At 52.1% G+C, this 23,844-nt stretch overlaps 3 protein-coding genes across 3 annotated transcripts; 1 reads left to right on the top strand and 2 right to left on the bottom strand.

The window, feature by feature from the left end:
* Positions 1-544: 544 nt before the first annotated feature.
* On the bottom strand, positions 545-11,440 carry Cnksr1 (connector enhancer of kinase suppressor of Ras 1). Its single transcript, XM_032896493.1, has 21 exons — positions 11,325-11,440; positions 8,806-8,963; positions 8,516-8,697; positions 7,766-7,850; positions 7,309-7,350; positions 7,130-7,234; positions 6,285-6,344; positions 6,124-6,186; positions 5,698-5,799; positions 5,558-5,619; positions 5,409-5,482; positions 5,174-5,280; positions 5,065-5,095; positions 4,476-4,648; positions 2,931-3,004; positions 2,693-2,764; positions 2,124-2,197; positions 1,921-1,982; positions 1,737-1,821; positions 1,470-1,651; positions 545-1,148 (listed from the first exon to the last, which is right to left on the bottom strand). Exons 1-21 carry the CDS (start codon positions 11,374-11,376, stop codon positions 879-881), a joined length of 2,115 nt encoding a protein of 704 aa, XP_032752384.1. The 5' UTR covers positions 11,377-11,440; the 3' UTR covers positions 545-878.
* Positions 11,441-16,342: 4,902 nt separating this feature from the next.
* Znf593 (zinc finger protein 593) lies at positions 16,343-18,651 on the bottom strand. Its single transcript, XM_032896481.1, has 3 exons — positions 18,355-18,651; positions 18,066-18,128; positions 16,343-17,971 (listed from the first exon to the last, which is right to left on the bottom strand). The coding sequence occupies exons 1-3, from the start codon at positions 18,552-18,554 to the stop codon at positions 17,830-17,832; spliced, it is 405 nt and encodes a 134-aa protein (XP_032752372.1). The 5' UTR covers positions 18,555-18,651; the 3' UTR covers positions 16,343-17,829.
* Positions 18,652-20,026: 1,375 nt separating this feature from the next.
* C1H1orf232 (chromosome 1 C1orf232 homolog) lies at positions 20,027-23,195 on the top strand. Its single transcript, XM_032888230.1, has 4 exons — positions 20,027-20,218; positions 21,529-21,612; positions 21,733-21,830; positions 22,895-23,195. The coding sequence occupies exons 1-4, from the start codon at positions 20,135-20,137 to the stop codon at positions 23,193-23,195; spliced, it is 567 nt and encodes a 188-aa protein (XP_032744121.1). The 5' UTR covers positions 20,027-20,134.
* Positions 23,196-23,844: the final 649 nt, after the last annotated feature.

Below are 23,844 nucleotides of genomic sequence, written 5' to 3'. Positions count from 1 at the left end.
CCCCTTTCTAGATCCAGGTACTAGAGGTGGGGCTGAGTGAAGGGGAAGACAAGAGACATGCCCATGTCCCACTGGCCTTTCAGAAAGATAAATCTCTTTACTAAGTGGACGTTGTTCCCTAGGGCTAGGACAGGGGAGCAGGTCTGACCTCTAAAGTCTAGGAAGAGATAGACAGGCCAGATACATGACAACAGAGCTTAGTACCCTGGCACAGGGGCCCTGGGTGTATAACTCAAGGTAACAGGCTACACAGAGAGCTTGTCACCTATGTCACCCTACAATGGAAAGCACTCACTGTAGCCTGACATGACATCTCTTTTTTTTTTTTTTTTTTTTTTTTTTTTTTTTTTTTTTTTTTTTTTTTTTTTTTTTCCGGAGCTGGGGACCGAACCCAGGGCCTTTGCGTTTGCTAGGCAAGCGCTCTACCACTGAGCTAAATCCCCAACCCCGACATGACATCTCTTTATCCCTGTGTTAGTAGGGCAGGGGTGAGTGGGGGGTGGAAGAGGGCACAGAGCCCAATTCTAAAGCAAAGACACATGGGTTCACTTCAGAAAAATCAACTTTATTTGGTGGAAAAGTATCTCTCGTGTAAAATAAACGCCTATCTAGGAAGGTCTGGGAAACCTTTTTGAATGACCCAGGGAGGCAGGTACATCCCAAATCTGAGGATGGGTTGAGGGATTTCTACCTCACAGAGAAGAGAGGAACTTTCCTTCCACCATGAGGGACTTGTGAGCAGAAACTGTGGAAGCCCAGCATAGAGGGACCGGTTTGGAGGTAAGCTGAGGGCTAACGCTCCTTCTGGTCTCTCACAGACCCCTTGGACATGTTTTAAGCACATCAGAGACTGGGGATGAAGTAGTCCTCAGCCAGGGTCAGAGGTCAGGAGGTTGGAGGCTGTTCTCTGGGGTCGAGGGGAAAAGCTGGGAGGGCTCTTCAGGGTCAGAGGGTAGAGGCTGTGGGGATTGACCCCTGGAGTCAGTGTTTGGGTCTGGGGAGCTGGTCTGGGCCCACATCCCTCCCCAGGTCCTCAGGCCCTCTGAGTACAGCTCGTGGTTCTGTTCCTTCCACTGGCGAAATTTTGCTCCTGTGAGTTCAGGATCACCCAGGACTTCCTCCAGGGCCTGCAGTTCCTGTAGCTTTGCCTGAGGTAAAAGTCGGGGGTTGGGGGGGAAGATCCACTGTCACCCAAGGAGGAACAGAACCCAGAAGTAGCTCTAAGTCCTGTGCCCACCACCAGGATACCCCGGCCCAAGAGTCTCTGTACACAGAACCTTCTAGAACTTGCCTCAGAACACAGTTGAGCCTGGAATGGAGTATGGAGCCCAGGACTGGGCCCCAGAAAATCCAGGGCTTGTAGCCTTCAGTCTCCAGTCCAGAGCTCACAGTAGAGCTGGGAACCAGACACCGCCAGGGCCTGAGGCCCAGAACCTTATCTTAGCTGGTGCTCTGTGCGTCCAGCTCACCTTGAGTGTGCTCTGTAGTGCCCGGACACGGTGCACACGCTCATTGAGATGAGGGTCACGGTTTCGCCGCATGAAAGAACTCCGCCACTGTTCATGGGTCAGGGGCTGTGGCTGGCCCAGGAGGGACACGCCCCCCTGCCTCAGCCCCTGTACCATTCCTTCCAGAGCTCTGTCACTGCTATCTGTGGAATCAGGACGCAGGATGAGTACAGGTGACTATGCTCAGGACAGCCCCAGAGCCCAGTTCCCTGCTCCCAGGGGCAGCACCTAATGAAGAGCCAAAGGAGGTCCTAGGACTCTGCAGGGGTGAAGCCGCGGGCGATGTGTCATTCCAAGCTTGAGCTGGACCAGGCTGTGTCATGGCAGGAGGAGGAGGAGGATTAGCCTGAGCCCCACCCCACAACCTGCCATTCAGTCCCTACCTCCTGCTTGGAAGAGAGACTCTACTCACAGAAGCTGAGCGGGACCCTGCCTCTTCATCAGGGTCTTCCGCTTCGGTCTCACTGTAGCAGTCTAGGGTGGGGATTGGAGGAGCACAGATTGGGTTTGCAGAGCCATGGAGTGGGCCGGGGGATTTGAGTTGTGGCATGGGCCTGGGGAAAGGCAGAGACTCCCTGGTGCTGGGCTGCTCCTCCCACTCTGTGGTACACTCACCTTCCTCTCTGGCGGAGGGGGCCCGGCCTGGAGTCTGATACTTGGAAATGCAGGTGACAAGATGCCGCACCCACCTGTAGGGACATGTGTGGATCATGGGGTTGCCACTCACCGTAGGTCCTAGCTCTTCACGGTTAACCGACATCTTCTAATTTTTTCCCCCTGAACTTTTTGTCTGATCCTGGAGCCTGAGTGTAGGGAAGTACCCTACACTAAGCTAAATCTTCCACTTTCTTTCCACTTTCTTTGTTTTCTTGAGACAGTGTCTTACTAGATTGCTCTGGTTGGCCTGAAACACACCACGTAGCCCAAGCCGGCCTCATACTTGTAATTCTCCTGCCTCAGCCTTGTAAATGCTGGAATTAGAGGGGTGACCCACCATGTCCCAGATCCACAGAACTTACACTCAGGGAGCAAGTGAGGTAGGAATACTTCTTTGCCCGTTTTGCAGATGACGAAACTGAGGCTTTCTGAGGGTTGGGGTTTGAGTCCCGAGTCCCCTGAGCTCAGCTCTCAAGCGCTTGGTAGCTAGGGACTGCATAGAGTAGGGACGAGGAAGAGGCACTCACATGCTCAGATCAGACAGGGTCTCCGCGGCAAAGATGAAGGGCTTGTACACATCGTGGGTCAGCTGGAACACACTGCCAGGACACAGAAAGAAGTCACAGCCCGCTCTGGCCATTCCTGGCCAGAATCCAGAAAGAGGCTAGATCAGGAATCCCAGCCGCCTGCCACTCTCCCGAGTCCCCTCCACCCTACCCTTCCTCTCCCCTTTTCTCCCAACCCCATCTCAGTCTGAGACTTAACTATTTTTTCTTCTGGTCATGCCCGCACTCCAGGCTGTAATTGGAGATGTTGATAAGTCCTTCCGCCTTTTCATCCTGGGGCAACCACAGCATGAGGGTCAGCAGGAAGCCATGGGCCCTCGAGGCTCAGCCAGCTTCCTAGTTACCCCTGACGCTCAGGGCTGAAGGTGTGGTCAAGGGTCACCTCTGAGCAGGGAAAGGGAGCAAAGGCAGCCGGAAAAACAGCCAAAGGGGAGGAGCCCTGCTCCGGTACACCCTTTAGCTGCTTTGTCTCCCAAAGCCTTTCCCTTCCTCATTTTCCTCCCTTTTCCCTTTCATGTGACAAACATCCAAACTCAGCTTTCCAAAGAAGTCTAAGGTCCCTGGAATAGAATGTGGGGGACCGGGCTCCCACACATCCCTTGTGATTTCCTGTATCCTAGCACGTGGCCCATTGTCCTTAAGGATGTATTCAGCCTTTTCCCCCCAAGTGCCTCTAAGATGTAGAGGGTCAGGGACTATCCGAGTCTTCCCTGTGGCCTTCAGTGCTCTACCTCAGACCTAGATGCAGTAGGCACCCAAATGTCTATTGAGTGGCCTATCACTGGGAAGGATAAAAATATCGGGAGGGAAAGAAGAGGTAGGGAGAATAAAAGTGACTTTCTCTATACTTAAAAAAAAATGGTTTAGGGCTGGAGAGGTGGCTCAGCAGTTAAGAGCACTGACTGCTCTTCCAGAGGTCCTGAGTTTAATTCCCAGCAACCACATGGTGGCTCACAACCATCTATAAGGAGATCCAATGCCCTCTTCTGGTGTGTCTGAAGACAGTGACAGTGTACCTATATATAATAAATGAATAAATCTTTAAAAAAAAAGTTTACATTTATGCATTTGGGGGCGGGGCTTCCCACGTATGCCACAGACACATGGAGCTCAGAGGACTGCTTGTCAGACCATGTGGGTTCTGGGTACCATAACCACCCAAGTCATCAACCTTGATGACAGGTGCCGGTACCCGCTAAGCCATCTCACTGGCCTTTGTTTTCCAAAACGTAAGTCTCACTCTAGTCTGGGCTGGTCTGAAATTTGCTATGTAGCCCAGTCTGATGCATGTCTGTGCACCCACATGAGTGCCCACGGAAGTTAGAAGAGGGCACTGGATTCCCTGGAACTGGAGTTACCGTGTGGGTGCTGGAACCAAACGAGACCTCTGCAAGAGTTGTTTCAAGTGCTTTTTTTTTTTTTCTTTTTCTTTTTTTTTTTTTTTTGGTTCTTTTTTTCGGAGATGGGGACCAAACCTAGGGCCTTGTGCTTCCTAGGCAAGCGCTCTACCACTGAGCTAAATTCCCAACCCCTTCAAATGCTTTTTAACTGCTGAGCTGCTCTTCCAGTCCCCCTAGAACATTCCTTTATACATGTATAAACTCATTTCTCTACGAAAAGCCACCCCCACTTTACAAACAGGAATATTGAGGCCTGCGAAAATATGGGGCTCCCCTGAGTGGAAGGTGAGAGAGGTGGCCCTCAGGTTCCCCTGTTACCTAGGCAAGTGTATGTGGGCTCTCACCTGCGGTTGGCGGTACCAGTATAGGGTGTGTCCCTTGAGCACGAACCAGCAGCGGCGCCAGCGTGCGCCCATAAAACCACCGGGGACCTTCCGCAGTAGAAGCCATCCATCACAGTCTGGCAGACCCAGCTGTCGGCAGGACACCCGCCGGCGGCTCAGCCTCGTGGCTATACCTGCCACAACACAGCAGACCCTGTTGGTGAGCGGCTGGCAAACATCCTTCCCTGAGTCTGCCTGCCCCTGTGGGACCCCCCCAGTAGAACTGAGATCCTCCTCAGGGCTTGTAATGACGTTACAGATGTCCTCAGGCAGAGTGACTTTGACTAGAGAAGCTGGGCATATAGATGGTGGTAGAGGGCAGAGTCAAGTGTGACACACACACACACACACACACACACACACACACACACACACACGACAAAATTGACAATAGAGGGTGCTTTCTCACTGTCTCAGAGGCCTATGCTAGAAACCAAGATCTATGCTTCCGGGAAAAGCTGTCGTGCAGGAGACATGGATGTGCAGTGAGGGGGTCATACTCAGCCCTGTAAAGATTTCTAAGACCCCACTCAGTCAGGGCCTCTCATACCTTTTGAATTCTTCCGACCAACGGTGGGACTCTGAAAAGACCACGAAGAGATTAGAGAAGGGTCTAGATCCGGAGCCCGCGCCCCTCCCTGCCGAGTCCTTGAGTTTACCTTGTCAAGGTGTCCCGAAGCCTCCAGAGGTTCAGCTGTTTCTTCTGGAAGAGTGCCTGGTGGCCCAGGGGGAGTGGGCGTGGGCTGAGCGTCAAGGGAGGTAGAGTCTATCAGGCAGGGAGGAGGGATTGGGAAAATCCATGAGCTAGCGAGCTAGGCCCAGGCCTGAGGGCAGGAGTGTCAGCATGGAGAGTCCGTTAGGCACTCAGAGGGCCTGGCCAGAGCATGAAGATACCTGTCCACGCAGGGCTGGGGCTGGGGTTTCCATCTGTAGACAGGTTGAAGGCAAAAAGACCTTCGCATGGAACCCTGTGGAGAGCAAGGAGACAGAAGATGAGCCCGTGGTCCCTGCTTCAAGACACACCCTAAGGTGGAGCTTGTTACCTGGGAGACGGTGGGTTCAGGGGCAGCGATTGGCTTAGCGGCTGAGGGGAGTCCGGGGGCGTCTGGAAAGCAAGCAGAAACAAAGTGACCAAGGTGACCATGGGAGTCTGAAAGCAGGTGTGGAGGGGCGGAGCAGCTACCTTTGAGGGGGTCTCTGGCACGGGAATCTTCTTTAGTACAAGGCTGACCCTTGCTGGCTCCCTCAGCAGCTCCCTCAGCATGTTTTTATGGGGCCAGCCGACCTGAGAGACAGGGAGACTGCGTTGGGGGGTCTGCAGCAACCCCGCAACTCTTTCCCTCTCAGAGCTACCTGCTGGGTCTAGCGCACGCGCTTCATGCCACCTTCAGGGGACCTCCAGGAACCCCTTTAATTGAGCTCTGTGGAAGGTCGTTCTAGCACCCAAGTGAGTTTCCACCCATCAGCAGTCATCATGAGACCTTCCCGTGTTGGCTCATATCATGCAAGGCAGGTCCCACAGCCCTGGTCTTCACAAGGAACAAAACCCTCCGGTAACAACCCTCCTCAGTGCCCCTTCCCTTCAGCCTGCCCCTTCCCCAGCACTCACCACCACCTGCTCATTGATTTGGACGATCTCGTCTCCGGGCAGGATCTGGGAGCCCGTGGCAGCCTGGTGTGAAGAACCGGGGCTCAGAGAATGAGGCTTTCCTGGGGCCTGAAGCTGCCATCCGGGATAGACAGGGTAGCGGGAGAGGTCGGGGCTCTTACCTGGACGCCTACTCGAGACACAAAGTGTAGGCAGTTGCTGGTGGTGTGAATTTCTAGGCCCTGGAGAGATAGAGGCCAAGTCAAGTAAAGCTTGGCTTCAGTAGAGGCAGTGGGCAGGGCCCCACCGTGGACCCCGGGACTCTAAAGTGAGCAGAATGGGAATAGAGCCCCACGATGTCATTGTCCCAACTGCTGTGTAACTTTGGGCTTGTTGCCCTCACCCCTTACTCCCAGTAAGGCCACAGGGAAACAGTGTCACTGATTTCTGAGGTAACAGAGTCTCAGAAGTTTCTTTTTTTTTTTTCCGGAGCTGGGGACTGAACCCAGGGCCTTTCGGGGTTGCTAGGCAAGCGCTCTACCACTGAGCTAAATCCCCAACCCCTCAGAAGTTTCTTGAATGGAGAACAGGGGATGGCATGGGGTTGGGAGGGAAGGGGGGGGTGCTGGAGAGATGGCTCAGTGGTTAAGAGCACTGACTACTCTTCCAGAGGTCCTGAGTTCAAATCCCAGCACCCACATGGTGGGAGGGAAGGAGGAGCAACTCTGATTTTCTCAACTGGTTGTTTCAAGTGTAAGTATCCTCTGCTTACACTCTATTAATCTGCTCTCCCCGCAGAACCCTGCCAGGGCTGAGATGTGCTGCCTGGGCCACACGAAATAACCCCTCTGGTTTGGGAAAGATACCCAGGGATGGTGAGACCTCCGAGTAAATCCTCTGGGTCTCCATCTAAACACTTGTACACAGAAGACCTATCGATACAAGACGCTGGGGCTCCTGGGCCATGTTTCAGGGCTCGGCAAGGCTGCCAGGGGTCTGCAGGAAGAGGTTAGGAGTCGGAACTCACGGAAGGGTCGTCCAGCTGCACCAGCTCCAACACGGCCCTCTGTTCCAGCAGCTCCTCCGGGCTGCAGCCCAGGATGTTGTGACAGATCCCAGCCACACGGCCGCACTAAGGGAGGAGCTCAGTTGTCCGGCTGCATCTGGTTCATGCCCTCCACCTCCCCACCCACTCTGGACACTCACAATCCTCAGGGTGTTGCTTTCTTTCTCAGCCTCTAGGCAGTCCTAAAAGTAGAGAGCGTAGGGGCCCTCCTTTAGAAAGGAGGGGGGAGGGCACCTTCTCCTGAGGACACACAGGGTGGGGATAGGAAAGTCCTCTGATGTTCCTCCCTTGCTTTCTCTATACTGGTCCCCTTGCCAGAACTATAATGGTCTCAGAGCTCCAATTCCAAGGTTTCATTCTGGACACTTGACTCAACAACGATCACGACACATGTCCTAACCTACCGGAGCTTCTGCCAGGGAAACCCCACGACCCACCCCATGGTCTGCTACCCCGCATCCAGAGCAGGCTTCTCTTCTTGCTCACCACACACACACACATCCCCCTCCCGCCCCAGCTCTCACACCCAACCTTGGTCTGATTCACAGGTTATAAAAAGCTCTGTGGCCTAGACCAGCCTGTCCCCTGTCCCCATACCTCCTGCAAGACTTGGCCCAGCTCTCCGCACAGCACACCAATCTCTTGGCAGGCGGAGAAGTCATTTAAGTGAGTGAAGAGGTACCTGGGAGGGGAAGGACAATTAAGATGTTGGACATAACTGTCCCCTGAGAATTGGAGATAATTCCTACCTTTGGTGGGATCTGCTCGGCACAGAACTTATTTGTCCTGTATGTACCCGTTGTAGGCACCAGGGAGACAGCCATTAACAGAAAGCGATATTATTAATGCTTTAACTACAACTGTTCTGGGTATTACAAATGAGCTATAACAGTGTTAACAGGGAAGGCATCCCTGAGGAGGTGATATTTGAGGTAAGACACAGGACAGACAATTGCTCTCCATTGGTTGAGGGACCAAGGAGATGATTCATTAGTAAAAATGCTTGCCTCTAAAGCTGTCGACCTGAGTCCCTGGGTTCAGTGTCTGGGATGCCATGGTGGATGAGAACTGATCCTTACAAAAGATGCTCTGACCTTTGCCATACTCCTATGCGCGTGTGTGTGCACACACATACACATCAAACACGCAAACAAACTCAACCGTTGATAAAAATCATTAAGACAACAAGCTCTAGGGTGGTGTGGGAAGCAAGGTGGCCCAGTGGCCCAGCACAGATCTGCTCTGACCTATCAGATCAACAGCCAAGGACTGTTTTTCTGTCCCAGACCCTAGAGGATACCAAGGACAAGAACAGTCAGTCACTAGTCACCCGTCCATCCCTAGTACCTGTTGAGCCAAGAGAGCAGGGCATGAGCCTCCCGTACCAGCTCTACAGCAGCATTGAGGACATCGGCGGGTGTCTCAGCACAGTCTCTCAGACGGCCTTGGACCAAGCTTTGGAAGGCCTGGGTCCTGTCCAGCAGCCCCTGGGCTAGGCTCTTGAGGTTCTCGGTCTGTAGCTTAGAGCCCTGCAGCATGAGGGGGGCATGTTACTGCATCCGCCCTGGCAGCCAGCCCACGTGGGCAAACCCCTAAGCTAGTGGATGCTACAGCCAGTGTGGGCAATGCTCACTCACCAGGGCCCGGAGCTGTTCCACTCCATGTAGAATGAGCTCCTGGTGGCCCAGAGGCCACACGGTCAGAGCCTCGAGGTTTTGGGGACAGAGCTGCAGCAGGTACTTTCCAGGCAGCTCCCAGTCCTCGAAGGGATAGTCCTGTAGGACGTCATCAAGGCCTGGAGCAAAAAGGGGGTCAGCGTGGGGAAACAGGTGTCATTACCATTCTGAGATGTTATTATATCAGAGCCCTTCCCCTCCCTCCTGTCCCTAATGACAACCCTGAGACCCTGGGTGTGTTCTGCCCTTCTCACGGCTGATTCTACTGAGTCGAAAACCATAGACAGCGGTGACTCTAGCAAGTGTGCCCAACCTACTGATGTTGACATCTACCGAATTCATGCCCAAATATCTTGAAATATAGTCACCACGGAATACAACAAACAGGGCCCTGGCAGATCTTCCCAAGGACCCACGTTCAATCCCCAGCACCCACATGGCAGCTCACAACTGTCTGTAACTCCAGTTCCAGAGGACCCGGCACTCTCATACAGACATATATACAGGTAAAACACCGATGCACATTTAAAAAAAAAATCTTTAAAAAAACAAAAACAACAAAAGAAGCTAGCGAGATGCTTCTGTGGTTAAGAACAATCCATACTGTTCTTGGCAGGGACCTAAGCTTGTTTTCCCAGTATTCATACCCCAAGCACGTGGAGTAACGGAGACCTGAGTGGGGGCTAACACTTAAGATATAGACTGGGGTTGGGGATTTAGCTCAGTGGTAGAGCGCTTGCCTAGCAAGCGCAAGGCCCTGGGTTTGGTCCCCAGCTCCGAAAAAAAGAAAAAAAAAAAAAAAGATATAGACTAGTTCTGTCCCTAAATTTCTTCGCATACAACAGGAACAGGACTGGAGAGATGGTTCAGTGGTTAAGGGCACTTTACTGTTGTTACAGAGGACCCAGGTTCAGTTCCCAGCACCCACAGGGTAAATCACAACCATCCAAGAGCACTCTCCAGGTACACATACACGTGCAGGTAACACACACACACACACACACACACACACACACACACACACACACACAGAGTAAATAAAATACCTAAAATGGGAACGACAGAAGTGCCTGCTTCTAACCATGCATTGTAGATGATGACTGTGGGCCACTCAGTCCCCAGTCACACAGCAGCAGCCATTCACATTGCTGCCGGGCTGTCTACCGTGACCTGACTTTGTGGGAGGCAATGTTTTGAGAACTTTACCCATAGTTGGTGTGGTAGTGCATGCCTTTAATCCCAACACTTGGAACAAGGAGACAAGAGGATCCCTGAGTTCACAACCAGGGCTACACAAAGAAACCCTGTCTCAAAAAAACAAACAAACAAACAAACAAACAAACAAACAAAAAACCCAACCAAAAAAAAAAACAAAAAATAAAAAACAAAAAAACGAACAAACCAACCCAAAAACCAAAAACCAACTTTACCCATCTGGCTCCTTTGCCATTTCTACAAGGTGGGGACCACCCATCATCGTCCCTGATACAGAACTGGGAAAACCAACGGAGATGCAGCGGCATGTTCAGACTTTGGTAGAAAACCTCCCAGAGCTGACTGTCATGGGGAATGTGTGGTCATTAGATGCTCCTCCCGATTTCCCCTGCACCATTAAGAGCGCTGGATTGGGAGCTCAGGAGCCAGGGTTACTCAGACAATTTCTTTACTGTGTTGAATGTGCTGGTCTGCCGTCCTCCTCATTTTGTCCGATTCATGAACAGAGAAAGCCAGACCTGTGGTCACCGTCCTGGTGAGTTGGTAGTGCTGGTCTGGGCCCCAGTGTGGGAGTCTGACTGGGCTCTGCTGGGCTGCTCACACGGAAAAGGCCTCCAGGCAGGCTCCAGCTGCCCCCACCCCCACCCCCCAGCCTGCACACTCCCTGCTGCAGTCACAGATCGCCCTGAGTGTGACTGTGTTTGTGACTCTTGGTCACCTGGGGAGTGATCCTCACTCTCGACGGAAGCCCCAGGGCGGAGCTGTGTCACCCCTTCAGTATGACTGGGGTTTCTGTTTCTCTTACTGCCAACCTCAGGCTGAGAAAATGACACCAGGGCCGGGCCTGTTCCAAGACTGAATAAATCACTTCCTGGCTCTGTGTATGTTTCTACTTCTGAAAAATGGGCTTACTAATAGCTCACAGGGCCCTGGGGCACAGAGAAGATGACGGAGATAAAGGGGGCGTGGGCCACCAGAGCCTCCCTGTTTTACTTATTACTGTACCTGCCTGCTGCCACCCTGGCGGGCGCTAGAACACACAAAAGTCCAGAAAAGACCCCTTCCTGCGTCTTGGGCCCTGTAGTGTCGCCTGGCCTGTACAGGGGACTCTGGTAGGCTGGTACAGGGCAGACGCTCTATAAATACCTGTTGACTAATAGACTCCGCAGGTTCTTTCTCCTTTTTCCTCCCTACTTTTTGGTCCAAGGGACACCGCACTAATCCCCTTGAGCCCACCCCGCCCCCGCCTCTCCCGGTTCACCCACCTCTCAGCCAAGCTGCCACCTTCCCGGGGGTCCAGGTCTCCACGGGCTCCATACTGAGCTCCGCCCGCAGCGTCCAGACCCTGCAGGAATTTCCGCTCCTAGTCGGAGCCGGGAGCCCGCGGGGCTGGGCCAGAGTAGCAGGGCGGGGCCGCTGCATACCTGGGCCCACGTGGCCACCCAGGTGAGGCGCTGCCACTGTCATTGGTCCACCGCCTGTCTTCCTTCTGCCCTGCCCCTCTGCCATCCTAGGACTTTGGCAGCTAAGCAGTTGGGACTCCTGGGCTGGCGCCAAGAGGTGTGACTCAGGCAGTCCGGAACTGGCATGGGGTTCATTCAAAACTGGCCTCGCCGAGGAGGATCCCTGCAAGTTTGACCTTAGCCGGGTCTACGTAGTGAGTTCCAAGCTATCCAGAACTGTGTATCAAGACTTGTCTCAAATATCAACAAAACAAAAACCAAACAACTAGGCCCATACCCCAGCCGAGAGGACCCTAACCTCTCAGCACTCCCTCAAAAGAGTACTTGGTGAATGTTTGGCACAGAAGCAAAGAGCATGATTAGCCCCCAACCACCAACCCCCAGATCCCTGTGTTATTGCTATCTGGAGTTGTCGCACAGACAGCTGACCTAACTTTCAGTGCTCAGTTCCAGGGCATAACAGTCCTTGCTCTATGGGACATTTGCGAGTATATCTGAGCACATGCTGACTGTAAATGGTGTAATCTCAGGATTCTGGAGGCTGAGGCAGGTGGATCGTTCGAGTTCAGGGAGGGCCTGGACTACAGAGTGAGTCCATTCCAAAACAAAATGAAAACAGCAGAAACTAAAACCTAAGGAAACAAAAGCTTCAGCTCGAGACTCTGTCCCTTTGACAATCTGATGAGACTTAAGAGTCCCTTTCTCAAAGTAAGACTTTAATCAATTCAGTTATTACTTATTTTAGGACACGACATGCCTTTATTGGTCACCATAAGTGAAGAGTAAACTCACCAGCCATTCCCGAGAGACATTTGCAGACATATTAGCTGCCTCCTGAAAGCACTTTTATTCTTTTTTAAAAGATTTATTTATTTATTTATTTATTTATTTAATCTATGTGAGTACACTCACTGAAGCTGTCTTCAGACACACCAGAAGAGGGCATCAGATCCCATTACAGATGGTTGTGAGCCACCATGTGGTTGCTGGGAATTGAACTCAGGACCTCTGGAAGAGCAGCCAGTGCTCTTAACCGCTGAGCCATCTCTCCAGCCCGCACTTTGCTTTCTTGCTACACATTTTAAGCTGCTCTTAATTCTATGTTGCTCACAGTGCTCTACAACTCATGGGTTCCAGTGATTTTTCTGCCTCAGTTTCCAAAAACAGTTTGTAACACAGAGCCAGCAATTAGGGCTGGAGAGATGGCCAACAGTTAAAAACAGGCAGAGGGGTTGGGGATTTAGCTCAGTGGTAGAGCGCTTGCCTAGGAAGTGCAAGGCCCTGGGTTCGGTCCCCAGCTCCAAAAAAAAAAAAAAAAAAAAAAAAAAAAAAAAAAAAAAAAAAAAAAAAAACCACCAAAAACAGGCAGAGAACCAGGTTCAATTCCTAGGGCCCACATGTTGATTCACAATTGTCTGTAACTCCAGTTCCATGGGATCTCACGCCCTCTTCTGGTCTCCTCATGAACTGCATGAATATGGTACAAAACCCAGGCAAATACCCATACTCACAAATCTTTTCTTTTTTTTTTTTTGGTTCTTTTTTTCGGAGCTAGGGACCGAACCCAGGGCCTTGCGCTTCCTAGGTAAGCGCTCTACCGCTGAGCTAAATCCCCAGCCCCCACAAATCTTTTCTTAAAAAAAGCATAAAACCGGGTTGGAGAGATGGCTCAGTGGTTAAGAGCACTGACTGCTCTTCCAGAGGTCCTGAGTTCAAATCCCAGCAACCACATGGTGGCCCACAACCATCTTTGTAGTGGGACCCAATGCCCTCTTCTGGTGTGTCTGATGACAGTGATAGTGTATTCACATACATAAAAATAAATACATCTTATATTTTTGGTTGTGAGCCTAGCCTTTACTGGCTGAGCCATTTCTCCAGCCCAAAATAAATAAATCTTAAAAAAAAAAAAAAAAAAGCACAAACCAATGTTTAGAATCACACCAACAATTATAACAAGTCACAAATCTGTGGATAGGTGTGGTAGCGCACACCTTAATCCCAGCCCTCAGGAGGCAGAGGTAGGTAGGTTCTATGAGTTCAAGGAGAGTCTGATCTACATTGTGCGCTCTGGGACAGTCAGGACTACATAGTAACCCAGTGATGCACGCCAATAAAAATTCAATGTAAGCATGTAATAATATATATTTTATTTATATTTATTCTCAAAGAATGCTGGCCAGGTATGGTGGAACGCACAAGGGCTGCAGAGACAGCTCAGTGTTAAGAGCCCTGGCTGCTTTCCCAGAGGACCTGGGCTCAGTTCCTAGCACCTACTTGGTTGGTTGCTCAGCTGTCTTTGACTGTAGTTCCAGGGATTCGATGACCCCTTCTGGCCTCTGAGGTAAACCAGTCATGATAATGGCACGTACACATTCATGCAGGCAAACATGCACATAAAAATGTTTAAATGCTCTCTTTAAAAAGAAAAATGAAGGGCTGGAGAGATGGCTCAGCGGTTAAGAGCACCCGACTGCTCTTCAAGAGGTCATGAGTTCAATTCCCAGCAACCACATGGTGGCTCACAACCATCTGTAAAGGGATCCGATGCCCTCTTCTGGTGTATCTGAAGACAGCTACAGTGTACTCAATATATAATAAATAAATAAATCTTTAAAAAAAAAAAAAAGTGTGCACCATCACCACCTTTTTAAAAAAAAAAAAAAAAAAAAAAAAAGAAAAATGAAGGGGTTGGGGATTTAGCTCAGTGGTAGAGCACTTGCCTAGGAAGCGCAAGGCCCTGGGTTCGGTCCCCAGCTCCAAAAAAAAAAAAAACCCAAGACACAGATGTGATATGCTGAGGTGCTTATTAATAAATGGCATTAGAAAAATTAAAGTTGGGCTGGAGAGACGGCTCAGTGGTTAAGAGCACTGACTGCTCTTCCAGAGGTCCTGAGTTCAATTCCCAGCAACCACATGGTGGCTCACAACCATCTGTAATGGGATCCGACGCCCTCTTCTGGTGTGTCTGAAGACAGCGACAGTGTACTTATATAGAATAGATAAATAAATCTTTAAAAAATAATAAATAAAGTTAGGGGTTGGGGATTTAGCTCAGCGGTAGAGCGCTTGCCTAGCAAACGCAAGGCCCTGGGTTCAGTCCCCAGCTCCGAAAAAAAAGAAAAAAAAATAAAGTTAAATCCTACTTTTTAGTGGTATTAGGGCATCATTTTTCATCTCAAATGAAACCATGAAACTGGGCTGATGAGACTGTTCTGTCAGTAAAGGCACCTGCCTGTCCCCAAGCCTGACAACCTGACTTCAATATTTGAGACCCACATGTAGAACTGATTCCTACATGTGGTTCTGTGACTGCCACACGCACACCACAGCATCCATGCACCCCGGTTAATTTTAGTATGATTATTCGTAGATTTTAAATATATTTCTTTTAAAGAACGATAACCAAGTATGGTGGGAACACCCCTTTGACTCCAGCACTGGGGAAGGAGAGGCAAGTGGATGTGAGTTTGAGGCTAGCCTGGTCTACAGAGTGAGTTCTAGGACAGCCAGGACTACAGAGACCCTGTCTCAAAATAGGAACATTTAGTAGGACGAGTGGTCTAACTTAGCACTGGGGATCTGAACCTCAGGCCTTACATGCTGGGCGTGTGCTCCAACACACAACCCTGTACCCAGCCCTCCTCCCAGATTAATTGGCAAACAACTCTTAAGGTAGGGAGCGCAGGAGTGTGACGGAGAAGCCTGGGTCAACAGACTGAGAACAGGCAGTGGCCATTCGGCCATCCAAAGTCTGATAGCCACAGAGGTCCCTAACCTATGGCAGCTGTATGACATGGGGCCTGGGACAAAGAACGCCATCAGGTGGAGTTGAGAGTAGGTTAAGGTTGAAACAGGTATAAACGGTTTCTTTCCTTTTCAGAGTCCTGTGGATCCCAGATGGCCTGAGGTTCCCTGTATGTCAGAGGATGATGACCTTAACTTTTGGATCCTCCTACTGAGTACTGGAGTTATAGACAAGACACTGCTTATGGGGTGCTATGAATGGAAGCTCAGGGCTTTACACATGCCAGTGTGAACTCCTGAGTGCCCCCGAGCTGGGGACCGAACTCAGGGCCTTGCATTTGCTAGGCAAGCGCTCTACCACTGAGCTAAATCCCCAACCACCTGTGTTTCACTCTGTATTCAGGTCTGTATTCTTTTCTTTTTTGTTCGTTTATTTGTTTGGGATAGGATCTCGCAATACAGCCATGGCTATCCTAGAACTCAACTCTGTGGACCAGGCTGGCCTCGAACACAGAGATCTACCTGCCTCTGCCGCCTGAGTGCTGGCATTACAGAGTGTGCCACCGTACCTGACCACCTGTTATCTCGTTCTCTCCTTTTGTTCTTGAGACAAGGTCTCTCTGGCCTCCAGTTCAGAGATCCCCCTGCCTCTGCCTCTGGAGTGCTGGGACTCCAGACATGTGACACCATACCCAGCTAACACTTTTTTTAAATCTAGTTTTCCTTTCTCCTCTTTTTTGTGGTTCTGGGGATCTAGTCCAGAGCCTGCAGATGACAGAGAGGCACTCACTCACTGTATACAGCCCTCTTATTCTTTCCTTAGCTATTCTACACGCCATTCTGAAAACTGTCCTGTTTTCATTTTCACACAGAACAAAAAGCTAAGCACGCTGGCCTAAACCTTTAATCTTAGCATGATTGAGGCAGAGGCAGGTGGCTCTCTCGAGTTCAAGGCCAGCCTGATCTTCCTAGTGAGTTCCAGGATAGCCGTGGGCTATGGAGAAAGAGTCTGTCTCAAAAAAAAAAAAGAAAAAAAAAAGCAAGAGATAACAAAATACATACACACAAATAAATGCAGTTAAAAATTTTTTTAACACAATATTATAGACAACTTAAAGGCATAAGCAAATCTTTTTTGATCATCCTCAAAAGAGATGTTCTTGTGGGAACCCCATCTTTGGGGAGGAATGAAGGGCACCCTCCCACCAAAGTGGTTGAATTTACAGAACCCAAATGGCAAAGTGGCTAACAAGTCACATGACCTCTTTCGCTGAATGCTCGCACATGGTCCAGACTATGGCTGAGGAAGGCTGCCCAGTACCTGTGTGATGCCTGGCCTCCTGGGCACTGCCAGCCAAGGCTTTGCCTACGTGCCTGGCCTGGCCTCTCTGGTGAATGGGGGAGGAGCTGCTACTCAGGCCTGATGCTGATCTCTCCTGACAGCTGCCCCTAAGGCTGGCAAGGCTACAGCAGGCAGGGGGGAAGGGAGCAGATTTAAAGATCCAGCTGCCCTGCCCCCTGCCAGACTTGGGTAAGGCAGCATCGGTGAGCATCCTCTGAGCCACACGGTGCCCAGGCAAATAGGTCAGGGACCTTACGCTATGGTTTCCACTCCTTGGTACCCTGGGCGACATCTAGTCTTCATTTCTGCTCCCTTTCACAGGCCAACAGGGAGACCAGTGCCCTCACTATGAGATTTCGACGCCTGACTCCTGGCTACTTCCGGGTGCTACAGGTAAGTAAATCTAAATAGGCTTTTGGCACTACTGACCTCTTCCTCCCCACTTCCCCCAATGACAGGGCTGATACCCCCAACAGCCTGGCCATCGCATTCCCTGCTGCCTGACTAGCCAGGACCCAGATGGGCAGTGAGGCGAGAAAGATTGGGGTGGAATCTCCCTGGGGCAGAAATGGCGTCCGTATCTTCTTCAGCCAGCTACGCCATCTTATCCCCTTCCTGCCTAGAAGTCTCAGTTGACCCTTCATGTGCACCTTCTGTGTTCTCCCAGATGCAGGTGGCTGGGGAGCTGAAGGCAGAGCCCCGGAGTCCGCTGGTTGGGATCGTGGCTACGCTGTTGGCCGTCCTCGGGTTAGGTGGTTCCTGCTATGCTGTATGGAAGATGGTGAAGCAGCGGCAACCACCACAGGCCCCATGACGAGGCAGGCAGCCGCTCACCCAGGCTTGGAGGTAGGCGACTCAGGGGAGGGGGCTGCAACAGCAGAAACCCACGTTTTCCCCTTGGGGATTAGTCTCTGCCATTGCTAGATCCTACTCTCCAGTTTTACGCTGTACCTAGACTCCAGCCCAGATTCAAAGAAGCAGGCAGAGGATACACTTTCCAAAGCTGGACCTAGTAGGGAGTAGACATCTTGGCCCAGAAACCCCGTGTAAGGGAAGTTCACATCGGAGGTGCACCCTCTGGTCCAGGTCCTTTATTTTGGGCAGAACACCCAGAAGAGGGCATGTCTGCAAACCCCAAACCCAAAATACCCACTCTCAGCCTGGCCAATGAACCACACTGCCCATGGGCAGTTTCTCTGTCCTGAATCCTTTGGCCACTCAGGTGGACGTGTCCATCTCAGGGATCTCAGTGGACACTTCTGTGGGCACGCCCAGTCGCTGAGGTTGCACATATGAGCCCATGCCCGCGGCCCTCTCAGCCTCTTCCTGACTGTAGGGTTCGACACTCAGTTGCTTCAGCCTGGGAGAAAGAAGAGTAGGAGACCGGAGCTCACCAAGTGCAAGACCTTCCTGCATGCCACCCATCCACGAGCCCTCTACTGACTTCTTCATACCTTTTCTTGTGGTCTTTGGATCGGAAGTGGGTCTTCAGGTTGGCAGAATCGATGAAGTACCTCCTGCAGGGATGTAGAGTGAGGGAAAGAGTGAAGGGGTGAGGTCTCTCAGCTGTGCCTACCTCCCTGGCCCTAGCTCCTTGCCGGATATCAGATTCCGAACCCGAAAGGATGAGAGGCGGGCTGACCCACGGGTCCCAAGACAGAGAAGCTTCTAGCGGCTCTCGACCCAGACCTTGCCGCTCCGGGCTGGTATCTCAGACCCTGCTCCGCCCCTGGCTAGACTTACGCGCAGGCCAGACAGCGATGTAGGCCGCCCCCTGGCAGGTCCGGATCCGGCTCTGCGCACCGCTCCGGCTTTGGACGCGGGAGAGCCTGCGGCCTCAGCTCGCGATGGATCTCATCCAGGTCCGGCCGCCGCTTCTTGGCCTTCATCTGGCGGGCTAAGGAATGTGCTCTGTGCGCGCCGGTCCGCCGGGAGCGACCCATGATAAGAGAGAGAGACACACACACACACACACACGCAAGACCAAGAAACAAGAGTAAGGAAAAGACCCACACGTGCTGGCGTTTCCGGGCCGTTCGATGACGTCACGAAAGGCCCGTCCGGGGGCGGAGCAGGACTAGGCAGACTGCTTCTGATGACGTCACGGGCGGGCTGACTGCTTGAGCGCCCCCAGGTGGTCATCGAGATAGTGACTGGGCTCTGAAGGGGGCAGGAGCGGGCCTGAGGGAGCCGGTCCCACCATTCCTCCTGCCCCAGCATCACTTCACGGTTTCCACACCTCGGATTTCAGTGGTAGGGAATGCTTTTAACGTCTCTGGACAGCACCGATGCTTGTGCCATGAATAAATTACTTCATCAATGAGAATTAGTGTGATCGTGGATGGGTCACCCAGAGAAACCTCTAGGTTCTAACAAAGAACCTTCTTCCTCCCCACCTCAACCCTTGGCGTTTCATTTTACCTCTCTCCTCTGTCCCCCAGCTCCACGCCCCTCTACTCTCAAGCAAATTCCTGGGGCAAAAAGCGTTAAATTGTTTCACAAAGAATCTACCACCTAAGGGGTCTGTCCTTGAAGAATGTTCAGCGCTTCTTACAAAAAGAGCTTTTTGTCTGCTGTTGTTTGGTTGCTTGCTTGAATGCTCGGTTGGTTGGCTGGTTGGTTGGTTGGTTGGTTTTTCAGAACTGGGGTTGGTGCCCGGGACTTCATATAATCCAGGCAGGCAGTCTAACTCGGGAGTTTGGTGTGGGGCACTGTATCCCTAGCCCAAGAGGAAATGCCCCTAGAAGAACCCCCCACCTCTGCTTTCTTTCTCTATGCCCAGGCTCCCAGGGCAGGGCTGGCAGAAAACAGGAAAATGACCAAGAAGTGGTGCCTTCACTCCTCTTGGCCTGGTGCCTCTCAGGCTGGCCAAGGCCAGCTCTACTCTATGGGAGGAGAGGACCTCAGCAATAATTCAGAGTTCTGGCCCTTTGGAACGAGTTGCCAGGAAACAGGGAGTCAGGCACGTGCATCCCTGGGGAGAACAGGTTTCTAGGCCAGACCAGCAGTGAAATGGAAGCCCAGGATGCTGAGTGGAGGCCTGGGATCCTCCCACTCCAGCTCATGAGGACTGGGTAGACACAGGGTGGGACCCTGACGAGGACTTAGCTAGAATGGCTGCAATCACGGAATGCATAGGTATGGCTCCTGGACTCAAGACTTTGAGTGGAAAACATTTTCTACAGCTCTTCTAAGAGATGAACCATCAGCCAGTATCCAGTGCAGGCAGGAAAACAGACTCTCCAAAAAGACTGACTTCATTAACGTTTGTCAATGTGGGTCAAGACCAGCAAGACAGGGTGGGGGCTGAGATGGTACAAGCCCGTCCCAACCTCAACCTCGCCGGGATCAGGTTTACCTGCTTGGCACTGTGCCAGCTGGGGAGGCTAGTACATCTTTCATGAAGTCACCGGATCTCTGGGACAGGCTCTCAGTTCTTCCAAGCTTCTGGAAGCAGAGCCACTGCTGGCCATTGAGCTCCCACCTTCCGTGCCTGGGTGCCAGTCCCCTTTCTCTGGCAGCCATGAACCAAGCCTTCTGGAAAGCTTACAAGTCCAAAGTGCTACAGACTCTGAGTGGAGAATCTGAAGAGGACCTGGCAGAGGAGGTAGGTTCTGTCCGTGTTTTCTAGGACAGACAGACAGTAGAGCGAGGGAGCATAGAGAGCATCGAATGGGCTGGGGAAGAAGATAGATTCCTTTGTGGGATCAGGAACAGTGCAGTGCAATGACAGATGTTCAAGAGAAGGAGAACAGGGAGAGCCAGGGCCACGAGAGAAGCACCACTGACCCCAAGCATCTCATGAGCTGCCGTGTGGTAAAGATCATCCCAGTGCCGCTTGGCAGTAGACACAAAAGCGAGTTGCGCTTTATACAGCTTTCTGGTGGGCAGAGCTAATCGGAGCGGGATCCCTTGCCTGGAGAGTAATGAACTCCAGTTTATAGGAGTGGGGAGTAGCTCTTAATGCTCTGCAGACCACAGTAGCAGCATCCGATCAAAGCCATACTTGCACCATACTTGGTTGTGACAGGGAGGGCCCAAAAGGACTTTGAAGCAAAGACAGTTTACATCTAGACTAGAAGCTGTGGTAAGTGGAGGGTACACAAATAGAAGGGGCAGGGGCAGGAACTAGCCCAGTGAGGGGGCGGATAAGCATATGACTGGACAGGTTGGTGTCCAAGGCTGGGTTTCTGTGGGTGTGACCGTAGGAAAAACGCTAGCAATTAGTGTCTCTGTGGAAACTCCGGTGCCGGTGTGAACTGGACTTCGTGAGTTTTCGTGGATGTGTGTTTTGAGCATGCTTCTGTACCTGTACACTTTCTTATTTTTTTTTTTTATTTTTATTTTTTCGGAGCTGGGGACCGAACCCAGGGCCTTGCGCTTGCTAGGCAAGCGCTCTACCACTGAGCTAAATCCCCAACCTGTACCTGTACACTTTCGTGTAGGCATTTCCAGGTGTTACACTTGGTTGGCGGGAGAAAACTGCTGTGCATAGGTCTCTGTTTAGCCAGCTTCCTGCTGGAGAAGAGGATACAGGAATCGCTTAGCCACATGAGTACTCTCGTGTGGGCGCCTGACTGCACATCCATGCGTATACAGGGGGGAAGGTGTGGCCACAAAGAGGCATGGATGCCGGTAGTAGTGCATGTCGGGTGCCCTCGTCTGAGGTTTTGAGTTCGTCTGGATGTGTTTGGGAGTGGGCAGGCGTATGTGCTCAGAGATTTACCAGGCTTGTGTGTGTGAGGAGAGGCATTATGTAGAGATAAGTGTATCTGCAAGCATTCCCAGGGGCTCTCGTGGAGATGCAGGGTGCACAGCAGATGTGCTTCTATGGTACACAGACTGCCTTGTGTGTGTGCACTGGTTAGCAATGGGGCTCCTCTCATGCCAGGGGTTGGGGGGTGTCTTGTGTCCCAGAGGGAGAGCCCAGCTTTGGTGGAGTCTGAGACCGCAGAACCCACGGAGGAGATGTTCAACCCCATGTCACAGCTGGCCCGCAGGGTGAGTTCAGCAGTGCTTCCATCCGAGCCTGGGAAGCCTGCCGGAGGCAGTGGTGAAGCCCTGGAGGCTTGGCTGCCTCTCGGCCATATTCCTGACTGACTCCCAGCTCTTCCCTCCCAGGTTCAGGGGGTCGGGGTGAAAGGCTGGCTGACAATGTCATCTCTGTTTAACAAAGAAGATGAGGACAAACTGCTGCCACCAGAGCCCTGTGCTGATCAGTACGTGTGTCCTTAGGGGGCGGGGCTGGAAGGGTCCTAGGATCTCCCTTCTGCCACCAGGGCTCCCTCTGTCCTTCTAATCCTCTAGGGCTTTATAGGGACAGCCCCAGACTGCTCTTTCCTATCAGGAGACAGCAGACCTGGGTAGGAGATAGAATCAGACCTCTTGGGACTGAGGTAAAGGGCAGTCCTTATGGGCGGCTCCTCCCTCTTCTTGAGGACAGCCATCTCCCTTGAACCCAGGACAGCAGAGAAGACCTTGACATGGTCTAGATGATAAACCTTCACCCTCCAAAGCAGCTTGTCACCAGCGTAGATCCCCTTCTCCTGATTCTCTTGGTGTCCATAGAGGTCTGAGGATCCCAGAGGACCCCAAGGCACACCAGTTTGGAAAGCATTGCTTGACAAGGTCTTTGGTATTGAGAACAGACTCGGGCTTCATCTCTAGCTGGCTTTGTTTCTTACACACTCAGCAAGTCTGCCTTCTTTCAGCCCCTCGCACCCACCCACCACATTTCCTTCTTCCCTAGGACCTCCAACCATTATTACTCTTGCCTCAGGGGTCCTACCCCCCACCCTCCAGTCCCAGTTCTCCAAGGACTTTTCCAGAGGCAAGGCTTCTTCTTCAAGTCTTATCGCCCCTCCTTCCCAGCCCTTCTCCACGTCGAATCCGCCTTACCCCTCATCTTTTCTAAGCATCTGTGCCAAGATCTCTTCCACTTTCTCCGTGTACCAAACTCCTCTTTCCCTCAATCCTAGAGCCTGAGGGATTCCCTTCTATAGGGCCTAAACAAGCCCACTCCAACTCTCTCCTGCCCTCCTCCTCTCAGAGACCCTCCTCTCTGCGCCAGAGTCACTTCTCCAAATTCCTGACCCCCCACCCACCCCAACTCGGAAATCCCAGTTCCCCTCTGCCCAACCATCTCATCTTCTCTCCTGTCCCCGCCTGCCCTTGCTTGCAGACCTTGCCCGGACTCTTTGGCCGCACTGCCTGTCCTTTCTTCTGCCCACTGCCCCTCTCCGGGACCCCTGGCCATCATGCTGACCCCCTACCTCTCCTGCAGCCCACTGGCTGCGCCCCCTTCCACCCAGGCGGTCGCCCCCGAGACCGAGCCGCGCGGACCAGGATTCTGGGACGCGTTCGCCAGCAGGTGGCAGCAGCAGCAGCAGGCGGCGGCGTCCATGCTGCGCGGCGCGGAAACCACCGCGGAGCGGAACCCGGAGTCCCAGGACGACAAGCCTGCCGAGGAGGCCACCGAGTGCCCCGAGACACGGGAGGCGGATCCCGCGGCAGGCTTCAAGTGGGGTTTCCTCACCCACAAACTGGCAGAGATGAGGGTGAAGGCCGCGCCCAAGGGCGACTAGCCGGCCAGCCTCGCTGGCGCCCGTCCTTCCCTACCTTCCATAAAATTTCCTGGATCGACACTCAGTGTGACAGCGTAATTTTTTTTTATCGGACAACAGGAAAAGCTACTTTTAGGCGGGCGACCTCGTAGGTGGGGGGCGTCTGGCTAAAGGGTTCCTTACCTTCTTTACTGACAAGTTCCAAGGCCCTTCAGGTGACAGGATGGATGGCCTTAGATTTAAGATGCGACTTTCCAGAAAGCCCCAGAAGGCAGACTCCCCTGTCCAGCTTCCTTTCATTCAGCAAACCCTGCTAGTGACCCAACGGCATATGCGATTTCGAAATACACGAAAATGCTGGTAGGTAGCTCCCTACCAGCGGGTCCCATTCAAGGTTTTGCTGAGGCACAAAACAGGGCTACCCGTGGGAGCTCAGAGGACATGGGGAATTTTGGGAAAGTTTCCTGGAGAAGAATGAAGAGTCAGGGAAGGAAATCTGAGCTGAAGGAGGAAAATCCTGAACAAAGGCTTCGACCGGAACCTGTGAAGAAAACCCGCGACTTTGTGTCGCCTGAGAAAAAGGAACCCTGCTGGGCATATAGTTGTTTGAGGTCTTCTAGCTGCACGAAATCCTGTGTTCAATCCCCAGTGTTAAAAACCACAGTGGTTG

The sequence above is a fragment of the Rattus rattus genome, chromosome 1 (genome assembly GCF_011064425.1).
Source record: "Rattus rattus isolate New Zealand chromosome 1, Rrattus_CSIRO_v1, whole genome shotgun sequence".
In the NCBI taxonomy this organism is placed as follows: Eukaryota; Metazoa; Chordata; class Mammalia; order Rodentia; family Muridae; genus Rattus; species Rattus rattus.
The sequence above is the reverse complement of the archived record's forward strand: the minus strand, read 5'-3'. Positions and strand labels throughout refer to the sequence as shown.

Bases quoted from the DNA above. Each gene is read 5' to 3' on its own strand.
- Cnksr1 (XM_032896493.1), bottom strand. From the start codon at position 11,376: ATGGAGCCCGTGGAGACCTGGACCCCCGGGAAGGTGGCAGCTTGGCTG. The intron at 5,483-5,557 runs GTAACAAGCTCC...TGCTCTCCACAG, and splicing joins CTGAACCCACCGTCTCCCAG to GGTTCCATGCGAAGGTCTTT. The intron at 4,649-5,064 runs GTATGAGAGGCC...GTGTTGTGGCAG, and splicing joins TGGTCGGAAGAATTCAAAAG to GTATAGCCACGAGGCTGAGC.
- Znf593 (XM_032896481.1), bottom strand. From the start codon at position 18,554: ATGGGTCGCTCCCGGCGGACCGGCGCGCACAGAGCACATTCCTTAGCC. The intron at 18,129-18,354 runs GTAAGTCTAGCC...ACATCCCTGCAG, and splicing joins CATCGCTGTCTGGCCTGCGC to GAGGTACTTCATCGATTCTG. The intron at 17,972-18,065 runs GTATGAAGAAGT...TCTTTCTCCCAG, and splicing joins TCCAAAGACCACAAGAAAAG to GCTGAAGCAACTGAGTGTCG.
- C1H1orf232 (XM_032888230.1), top strand. From the start codon at position 20,135: ATGAACCAAGCCTTCTGGAAAGCTTACAAGTCCAAAGTGCTACAGACT. The intron at 21,613-21,732 runs GTGAGTTCAGCA...CTTCCCTCCCAG, and splicing joins TGTCACAGCTGGCCCGCAGG to GTTCAGGGGGTCGGGGTGAA. The intron at 21,831-22,894 runs GTACGTGTGTCC...CCTCTCCTGCAG, and splicing joins CCAGAGCCCTGTGCTGATCA to CCCACTGGCTGCGCCCCCTT.